Consider the following 10,046-nt stretch of genomic DNA (forward strand, 5'->3'; position numbering starts at 1 on the left):
GTGGTCGGGGCCGGGCGCAACCACTGGGGCTCCGAGCTGGCTCCTGGCTCTGCCCTCGGGGGTCGCCCCTGGTGGGGCTCCCCCGAGGGTGGGCTGCAGGAGAAGGGGGGCCCTGGGCCTGCCCCCATGCCCGCAGCCGGCCTGGCTGACGCGGAACAGACGGGCCGTGTGTGTCTCTGGTTCTTGGTTTCGTGGATCTGGGCGCCCGGACTTTTTAAGATTTAGTGGCAGTCGAGGTCGGATATTTCGGGGTGCTGGAACCTGTGTCTTGGGAGGTGAGACCCCGAGTGGCCCCCCTTGGTCCTGCATGCCTTCTGTCCGCACAGTAGATTGGAGCCCTGTGGTCCCCCGAGCTCCTGGGGCACCGGAGTTGGAGGGGTGCTGGGGTTCGAACCCGAGTCAGCCGCGTGCCAGGTGAGCGCCCTCCGGCTTTGAGACAGCCCCTCGCCTTGGGGAGGCAGGTCTAACCCTCCCCAGGTGCGAGATTGCTGCAGGGTCAGGCCGGGCGGGGTGGGGGGGGCGGGGGAGGGCCCAGGGTGTGGCCCTTCAGATGTCCCAGCTGTGTGTCACACCTGCCCTTTGGAAGGGAGGAAAGCGGAACTGTGGCGTGGAACCTGGAGTGGGGGGTGGGGGGCTTCTCCCCAAAACCTGGCACCACGCCCCAGCCCCAGCGCCTCCTCGGGCAGAAATGAAACCCTGTAGAAGTCACCCTCGTGGACATGCGCCACCTGACCGTTCTCTCTGGGTGCGGGAGAGGGGGCGTTGGTACTAGGCGAGATGGGGGCGGGCCAAGAGGCCCACTGGCGCGGCCTTGCCCAGGGCCAGCCAGGGTTTGCGCCCCAGCCCCCCATGGGGTCCCCGGAGCCCCGCCAGGAGTGATCCCCGAGCACAGAGCCTGGAGTCAGCCCTGAGCACCGCTGACCAAGCCCCCAGGTATCGGCAGGACCAGGTGTGGTTCCGGGAGCGGGACCGACCCGTTTGGAGGTCGACGTCTGGTGCTGGCAGGCAGGGCCGGGCTGGCAGCCCTTCTGTGCCCGTGTCGTGCGGGGGACAGCGCCCTGGAGAGGGAGGACCTGGGCGGCCGGGTGGTATTTCTGGCCCTGGGGGAGGACGGCCGTGGGGTCGAGGGGAGCAGCTTTGAAAGCTGTTGCCTGGAGCTTGTGTGTGCGTGCGTGCATGCGTGCATGTGTGTGTGTGTACATGCGTGTGTGTGTATGTGCATGTGTGTATGTGGGTATATGTGTTAATATGTGTGTGCGGGTGTGTGTGTGTGTGTTTGCGTGTGTGTGTGTGTGTTGTGCAGTGCCTGCTGGCCGATCCCCTGTCATGCTGTCCTATGTGCTGTCTGGTTGGGCCCTGCGGACCAGCCCAAAGACTGGTCCCTTCGGTCCTGAGCCCTGGGGGAGGGGCCCGGGCACCCTCAGCTCCCGGCCTGCCCTTGTCTGGGGCTTGCTCAGTGCTTGGGAGCCTCGTGTCCCCGGCGGGACCCAGCGCGCGTCTGCTCCTGTGGCTTCTATGCGGGTGAATGACCTGGGACCCTTTTTGGGGGACCGCACCTTCCCAGTGATGGGACTCCCAGCCCAGTGCTCCCCTGGCCCAGCATCTGCCCGGAGCAGGCGAGGGGGCGCGTGGGGCCCGCCCCTGGGAAGCCTCAGCGGGGCTCGGCCGCAGGGACCTGCCGCCTTCCCACCTGGTCCAGGGCCACGTCCTGCCTCCAGCTTGAACCTCCCCCGCGCCCACCACGCCCAGCAGCCTCCGCCGGTCCCCAGCCGGGCTGGAACTTTCCTCTGCGGCTTCGTGTCCCTCACGCCACAACGCCTGCGGCTCCACGCAAAATGCCAAACGCTTTTCAACACCCCCCCCCTTTTGTTTCCCTTTTGTTTCTGTGGGTCACACCCGGCAGTGCTCAGAGCTCTGTGCTCTGTGCTCCGGAATCACACCTGGCGGTGCCTGGGGAAGCCGGTGGGGTGCCGGGGATCGAACCCGGGTCGGCCGTGTGCCCGGCGAGCACCCTCTGGCTTTGAGACGCCCCCTCGCCTTGGGGAAGCAGTGAGCGTCCTCGTTGGCTCTCCGCCAGCTCACAGCACCAGGCTCATGGTGCCTCTGACCGACCCGGGTGCCCATGCCCGGCTGACTGTCAGCCGGCCCCAGTGGGTACAGAAACGGCCACACAAAGGCCAGTCTGTGCCCGGACCCGGGGGGAGAGAGAGGAGAGAACTTCAGAGTGCACCGACTTCCTGGGCCCCACTGTGCGGTGCTGGTGCGGGTAGGGGCACTCAGCCTGCCCTCCCTTGCCACGCCCCTCCCTACCCACTGTGCGCTCTCTGGGGCGGGGGCAGAGGGGGGCAGCCCCTGAATGCCCTTCTTTTCTTTTTCCTTTTCGGGTCACGCCCGGCGATGCACAGGGGTTGCGTTTGGCTCTGCACTCAGGACTCACTACTCCTGGCAGTGCTCAGGGGACCACATGGGATGCTGGGAATCGAACCCGGGTCGGCCGCGTGCAAGGCAAACGCCCCACCCGCTGGGCTATCTCTCCGGCCCCCCAGCATGCCCTTCTTAAGGGTCCCACTTGCATTCCAGCCGAGCAGAGAGCTCTGAGCTCCTTCCCAGCCCCGAGTCCTACCCACTTCCAGGCTCTCCTTCCCCTCCCGTGCGGAACCCTGCCCCGGCCCCCAGCCCCCCTCAGCTAGCCCCCGTCGGAGCTCGGCCTGGAGGTGAGGGCCGGATCTCCGTGCAATGTCCAACCTCTCTGTCTCTTCTTCCGCAGGCGAGATGGCTGCTCCAGGGTTCTACCAGGCGGCCGCTGGGCCTTCCGTGATGCCAACCGCACCCCCGTCCTACGAGGAGACGGTGGGCGTGGGGGGCTACTACCCCACGGGGCCTGTCCCTGCACCCGGGCCCACCACGGCGCTGGTGTCTGGCCCTGATGGAAAGGGCACGAATCCCCAGTACTACACCCACTCGATGCCGACCCCCAATCCCAGCGCAAGTACGTGCATCCCGCCCGTAGCCCCTGCCCACATGCTTCTGCACCCTGGGGTGGGGGGACCCAGGAAGGCCGGGGAGTGGCTCCAGCCCCGCCCTGGGTCACTGCCAGCGTTCCCGAGCACGGGGCACCCGTGGGACCAGAAGGCACCGCGTGTGCCAACCTCTTCCACTCGCCAGCCAGCCAGCCAGCTTCTGGCACCCGGCCTGGTGGGGGGGGGGGGCGTTCCAGACTAGGGGTTGGGGGCAGGGCACAGCCGCGATGCTGGGGGCTGTCTCTGCACTCAGGAATCGCTCTTGGCGGGGCTCCGGGGCTCTGGGGGAGGCCGGGGATCAAACCTGCGTTGGCAGACGGCGTCCCTGCTGTGCTAGGGGTTTGGCCCCAGTGTGGGGCTTGTTTTGAGAAGGGGCCTCGGCTCGGAGGCGCTTGGGGACCCCGCTTGGGGCTGGAGATTGAACTGGAATCAGGACTGCAGCCGCATGCAGGGTAAGGTCCGGCCTCTGCGCCCTGCCCGGGAGCACCCCCCTTCCTGCTGAGGTTTCAGGGAGACCCCCGGAGCAGCCCTGAGTGAGGAAGGGTGAGCTCCCTGGGCTGGAGCCATAGCACAGCGGGGAGGGCAGTTTGCCTTGCACATGGCCAGCCCGGGTTCGACTCCCAGCATCCCATAGGGTCCCCTGAGCACTGCCAGGAGTAATTCCTGAGTGCAGAACCAGGAGGAACCCCTGACCATCTCCAGGTGTGACCCAAAAAACAAAAAAAAAAACAAAAAAAAGAAAAAGAAACTTCCACCCCTTCCAGCCACGTCCCCTTTGATCCTCTCCCTTGGCACTGCCTGGCCCCGGCTGTGCCCCGGCAGCCAGTGCCTGCCTGAGTGACCTATCTAGGGCCACCCCGCCCTGCCCCCACCCCCACCCCGACCGGAGGGCTGTTCAGGAAAGGGGCGTGAGAACTCGGTCTAGCCAAGGGTGGTCCCTCTGCTCTGCATCCAGGTTATGCCGGCCCCTTCAGACACAGGAGGACTCACTGGTCACCAGCAGTGGGTCACACGCAGACCCAGAAATAACTTGTTCTCACACCAGTCAGCCCCCAGACCTTCACGTCTGCACGTTGCCGCTAAAGGAACGCGCCTCTTACTCTGTCTTTGGAGGAAACGGGCCTTTGGAAGAAAAAGACCGGGAGGAGAGGGCAGGATGGGGGAGGAGCATGGGGGTCCCGGCCCCGGGCTCCACAGACAGTCCCCCAGTACCGCCTGGTGTGGCCCAACCCACTCACCCTCCTTCCCCCCCCCCCCAAAAAAAAAGAGGAAAAGATTCCTGGCAGCCTGGACCTCCTGAGGCACGGTGGGTAGGGCCTGGCCTTGCCCCAGCCGGCCTGGGTTCGATCCCCTGCACCCGGGTCGCCCCCAGCCCCTCCAGCAGTGATTCCTGAGCATTGGGCCGGGAGTAAAACCAGCATCCGGGGTGTGGTCCCTCCTGGCTCCGTGCTGGGGCTGGGGCTGGGGCCTTGCCCCGCCCCCGCCCCCCACCCTGCGCCCCCTCCAAGGCCGCCCTATCCCCCCCCGCAGTCACCGTGCAGACCGTGTATGTGCCGCAGCCCGTGTCCTTCGTCGACCGCCCCGTCCAGATGTGCTGCCCGTCGTGTAACAAGATGATCGTCACGCAGCTGTCTTACAACGCGGGGGCGCTCACCTGGCTGTCCTGCGGGAGCCTCTGCCTGCTGGGGTGAGTGGACGCCGGGCACACACCCGCACCCCGGGGGTCGGGCCCACGGGTCTGGGACCTCCGGGCTCCAGAGAGTGGGCTCAGAGGTGCGAGGCAAACACCTGATCCTCAGAACCCCGTAGGGTCCCCCGAGCACCGCCAGGAGTAATTCCTGAGTGCAGAGCCAGGAGAGACCCCTGAGCGTCACTGGGTGTCACCAAAATAAGCCCCCCACCCAAAAAAAAATGTCAGGGCCCTCCTGCCCCTCTGCCAGGCTCACCAGGTTGGGCCCCCCTTCTCCCTCCCCTCTTCCCCGAGCTGCCCCCGCCCTCGGGCTGCCCAGGTGTCCTTGGCCTGTGGGCTCAGCGCCCTGGGCCCCCTTGGTTTCCCCGTGTCCCCTTCTCATCTCTGGCGGACACCTCTCCGGGGCTGCCAGGGTCCCAGCATCTTCCTGTTCGGGCCTCCACGGGCGCGTCACGTCTGGGGGCCTGTGGCCCCGGTCTGGGTTGCTCCCATGCGTGATGGGCTCTCGTGGGGCCGTGTTGTCCCCCAGGTGTGTGGCCGGCTGCTGCTTCATCCCCTTCTGCGTGGATGCCCTGCAGGACGTGGACCACCACTGCCCCAACTGCAAAGCCCTCGTGGGCTCCTACAAGCGTTTGTAGGGCTTGGCCTGGCCCACTGCTGAGACCGCCCCCCCCCACTCACGCAGCCCCTCCCTGTGCAGAGGCACCGCCTGGAGGGGAGCTCCTCACTCGAGGTGGGGCCCGGACCCCACTGCCGGGGTCCCCCCAGGACACGCAAAAACTCTCACTTCAGTGTGGTCCCCGGGTTCCCCCCACCCCGGTTTCCCATCCTCTGAGAAGGGCACAGGGTGGGGGGACACCCCTCCCCTCCCCTCCCCTTCGTATCTGTGGGCACCCTGCCGCCAGCTGACTTCCGTCCTGGCCTCGGTGGCACCGATTCTCCTGTACCAGCCGCCCACCCCCGGCGCCTGCGGGACTCAGGACGCGGACACAGCACCCTTGAAGCTCAGTCCCCTCTCGGCAGGCCCCGAGCAGCCAGCCCGGAGCTGCAGACCCTGAATAAACACAGTCCAAGTCCAGCGGCTGGCTCTGTCCTCCCTGCCTGGCTCTGGGCCGGGCCCGCGGCCGCGTTTGCACCAAGGAAGGGGCCCCCCCGTTTCTCACAGCCCTGTGGCTGGCACGACTGTTTCAATGCCCCCTCTTGGCCTTAACCCCCTTGGCACGCGCTTTTCGGAAGAGAGTTAGGTTCTGTCTCGCAACACGAGGACCCCGGCAAGTTCACACCCACCCAAGTCTCAGCCCGCCCAGGGTTCCCTTTCGCTCCTCTGCTTGGGCTGGACGTGATCCTGGCGCTTTTCTGCAGGGAGACTGAAACAGGGCCCCTCGGGGACTGTTTTGAAACGCAAAGGGCAGCAGATTCGAACCCTCCTTCCATGGCACCGGGCAGCCCGGGAAGGTGCCCTCGACGGAGGCCTCTAAGGGCTAGTTCGGGGCTGGAGAGAGTCCACTGGGCTGACCCTAGTCCCCAGCATTCCATAGGTTCCCCTGAGCCCTGCCAGGAGTGATCCCTGAGCACCGCCAGGCCTGGCCCCCAAACCAAAATAAATAATAATAAAAAAAAAAGTTTTTTTTAAAAAAGCATCTGGTTTACTCTTTCAGAACTGCTGGTTTGTGGGAGGGCTTCAGGGGGCTTCGGGGCCGTTTCTGAAAACGAGAGAGCCGGCTTGCCCCTTGCGGCCGGCCGGTGGCAGTGGAGCTCAGCGCCTGGGGGAGTCTGCAGGGTAGAGAGTGGCTGGGGTGGACACAGCTCCCTTGCTGCGTTCCTGGACAGTGCCCATCGTCCTGGGGACGGGCACGGCTCTGCAGCGTACGTGGGGGCACTCCGCTCTTCAGAAATAAAGGCCCTGAGGTCTGGAGCCATAGTCCGGGGTGGTGGGGAAAGGGGTTTGTCTAGCATGCGGTGGAACTGGGCTCAATCCTCTGTGAGCACTGCCAGGAGTCCACAATCCTCTGTGAGCACTGCCAGGAGTCCACAGACATCCCCTGTGGTCCCCTGCAGAGCCAGGAGGAAGCCCAGATGATAAGCCTTTAACCAAAGGCTTATTAACCAACTTGATGGATCCAGTTTTTTTTTTTCCTTTTTGGGTCACACCCAGAGATGCTCAGCGGTCACTTCTGGCTCTGCACTCAGGAATTACTCCCACGGTGTGCAAATGCCCTCCCCACTGTGCTATTGCTCCAGCCCCCATGGATCTATTCTTTTTTGCTTTGTCTTTTTTTTTTTTTGGGGGGGGGACACCCAGCAGTTCTCAGGACTCACTCCTGACAGACTCCGGGGACGCTATGGGATGTCAGGGCTCGAACCTGGGTCGGCCCTGTGCACAGCAGACGCCCCCCCCCCGCCCCCCCCCCCGCCGTGCCGTGGCTCAGCCCTGTTGAGATGGGACTCGGCCTGAGGAACCAGACAGACCTGCCTCTGCCCTGGCCGTGGAAAACCCCGCGTGCCGGGCGCTGGCGACTACAGCTGCCCACGGTGGCGGAGTGGACCCTGCCCAGCCACTGGCCGGCTTGGGACCCAGTTGCAGCAGTGAGGCTGTTTGGACACAGGTGGGCATCTCCTGGCAGCCGGGCACCACAGCTGTGTGTTAATCACGTGCGGAGCAGGAAGTGGCCTCCCTCCTGCCCCCAAAACAGATTTTGGGGGCTGGAGCGATAGCACAGCGGGGAGGACGTTTGCCTTGCACATGGCCGACCTGGGTCCAATCCCCAGCATCCCACAGGGTCCCCCGAGCACTGCCAGGAGTGATTCCTGAGTGCATGAGCCAGGAGTAACCCCTGTGCATCGCCCGGTGTGACCCAAAAAGGAAAAAAAAAAACAGGTTTTGTTGACTGCAGGGGCCCGGGAGGCTGCTGGGCGCTGGCGCTGGGTGGGCCAGGAGTCGGAATACCACGTCCCCTTCTACTAGGGTCCCTGTGGGGCCTGAGGGGAGTGTCCTCAGTCTCCTGGGGACCCCCATGCATCTGTGGCAGCTTGGCTCAGCGGGCGGCCAAGAAAGGGGCTCGGGCTGGTTCAGTTACATACACAGAGCCCCCCCCCCAGACCTGGATTTTGGGGGCTGCCGGTCAACCAGTATTCTGGAAGTTTCCGCGCTAATGTCGGAGGCCTGAAGTAGGAAGGGTTGGGTCGTGGTCTGTGTGAGCAGAGCCTCCTGGGTTGGCTTCCAGGCATGAAAAGACGCTTTTGTTCCGTCTGTTGGTCGGGGCCTCCAGAGCCTCTTTGTTCCAAACACTCGCGGCCGGTCCACCCTGAGGGGGCCCTGACCCTCCTTGGACCCCAGAGGAATTTTATTCATTCACACCCCCCTTGTCTTCCACCCCATGCGTCCATCCGTCCGTCCGTCCGTCCGCCCGTCCGTCCGGGCCTTGTCCCGCCTGAGTGGCTCTTTGAGCTTCGCTGAGGAAAGTGTTGCATTAATTGCATCCACGGAAGTCAAGGCCGACACGGACGGGCGCATAAATGTGGCAGCACATGAGGAAAGGGCCGGGTGAGAAGCCCTGAGACCCCCAGTCGTGGATCCCCGTGGATCCCCGGAGTCGTGATCGGAGATCGGAGATCGGAGATCGGTCACCACCTCCTGGCCTCCCAGGCCCGCCGTTCAGGTGCTTCCTTCCCACGCACAGACCTTGGAATTTTACTGACAAAATCCTGATTTGCATCTGGGCCCCGGCCAGACTCCCGTGTTTACAATGAGCTGTCTGTGTTTTCACGGGCTCCTTTAGCTGACCCAGCCCGGGAGGGCGGGCGGAAAGAAACCAGGAGGCCTTTGTTTTAAGTCTTAAGAATTTTAGAAACAGCAGATGGGGGGCGGGCAGGGGGTGGGTGGGGGCTGGCTCAGAGGGCCGGAGCCACACAGGTTCGATCCCTGGCACCCCAGGCTTGGGAAACACCCCCACAAAAAGGGAAAACTTGATTCTTTTTTGTCTTTTTTTTTGGGGGGGGGGTCTCACCCGGCGATGCTCAGGGGTTACTCCTGGCTCTGTGCTCAGGAATTTCTCCTGGCGGTGTTCAGGGGACCCTATGCGATGCCGGGAATCGAACCCGGGTCGGCCGTGTGCAAGACAAATGCCCTCCCTCCGGCACTGAAAACTTGAGTTCTCTCCTTGGGGTGCTCAGGATCTTACATGTGCTCTACAGCTGAGCCCCGCCCCCCAAGGCATCTCCGTGGAGTGTTTCTGTGGGGGGGCACCCCCAGGTGCAGGCTTGGTGTGCCGGCGGCGGCGGCGCCTGTGCCCCAGGACCACCCGAGCCAGCCCACCAGGAGCAAGTGGCGCTGGTGCATCTGGACTGTTTGGCCTTTGGGCCCAGCAGGGCAGCGGCGACTGTGCCCCTCCACCCCATGGTGCTTGGTGGTCTCCAAGGCCGTACTCAGAGGTATTTGTGGGGCCGCGAGGTGCTGGCCAGGCGTTTGGGGGCCTCGGGGAGTTTGGGCCACAGCTGGTGGTGCTCAGGGGTTCCAGCCACAGCCAAACGCCCCTCCCCAGAAAAGGCCTCTGAAGGCGCAGTGACCAGAGAGGAACGCAGAGCCGGCCAACCTCACCACACCCGAAGCGTTCCTGGTCGCAGGCGCCTGGGTTTGTGTTTTCCGGGTGCTGGGAGGGAAAGGTCGAAGATGCCCTAGGGCGAAGCCTCTGGAACCTTCCCCAGGCTCCAGGTAAGACCTACCTGCTTTGGGTCACCGGCCTTGTTAGAGCTGATCCCCAGACCCTGCAGGACATTCATGGTTTTGGCTTTGGGGCCCCACCGGCGATGTTCAGGGGTCCCTCCTGGCTCTGCACTCAGGAATCACTCCTGGAGATGCTCGGGGATGCCGGCGATCGAACCCGGGTTGGCCGCGTGCAAGGCAAACGCCCTCCCCGCTGTGCCATCACTCCAGCCCCACGTTCTCTTATTTTTATTTCAGTTTTGGGTCATGCCCAGCAGTGCTCAGAGGCTACTCCTGGCTCAGTGCTCGGTCACTTGCTGCGGGTTTTGGGTCATGCCCAGCAGTGCTCAGAGGCTACTCCTGGCTCAGTGCTCGGTCACCTGCTGCGGGTGCTCTGGGGGCCGAATGTGGTGCTGGGGTTGTCACATCCCCCCATACCATCTCTCCGGCCCCCTGCTCCTTTGCATGATCCCTGTGTCCCCCACGAGGCTATCCCCCCTTATGGACACTTGTCCCCGGCTGGCCTTGCAGCTATCCCGCCGCCCAACGTGCCCAGGGTGCCACAGCTGTGCCCCTTTTGCCCTGGGGAGTCTCTCAGAGCTCCCCAGGAATGCAACGGTTTGGGAGCTCAGTG

At 64.3% G+C, this 10,046-nt stretch overlaps 1 protein-coding gene across 1 annotated transcript; it reads left to right on the plus strand.

The window, feature by feature from the left end:
• Positions 1-2,772: 2,772 nt before the first annotated feature.
• LITAF (lipopolysaccharide induced TNF factor) lies at positions 2,773-6,225 on the plus strand. The gene is made up of 3 exons (XM_056107405.1): positions 2,773-2,989; positions 4,551-4,707; positions 5,240-6,225. Exons 1-3 carry the CDS (start codon positions 2,773-2,775, stop codon positions 5,346-5,348), a joined length of 483 nt encoding a protein of 160 aa, XP_055963380.1. The 3' UTR covers positions 5,349-6,225.
• Positions 6,226-10,046: the final 3,821 nt, after the last annotated feature.

Source organism: Sorex fumeus, unplaced genomic scaffold, assembly GCF_029834395.1.
Source record: "Sorex fumeus unplaced genomic scaffold, SorFum_2.1 ptg000165l, whole genome shotgun sequence".
Taxonomy (NCBI): Eukaryota; Metazoa; Chordata; class Mammalia; order Eulipotyphla; family Soricidae; genus Sorex; species Sorex fumeus.

Bases quoted from the DNA above. Each gene is read 5' to 3' on its own strand.
- LITAF (XM_056107405.1), top strand. From the start codon at position 2,773: ATGGCTGCTCCAGGGTTCTACCAGGCGGCCGCTGGGCCTTCCGTGATG. The intron at 2,990-4,550 runs GTACGTGCATCC...CCCCCCCCGCAG, and splicing joins GACCCCCAATCCCAGCGCAA to TCACCGTGCAGACCGTGTAT. The intron at 4,708-5,239 runs GTGAGTGGACGC...GTTGTCCCCCAG, and splicing joins GGGAGCCTCTGCCTGCTGGG to GTGTGTGGCCGGCTGCTGCT.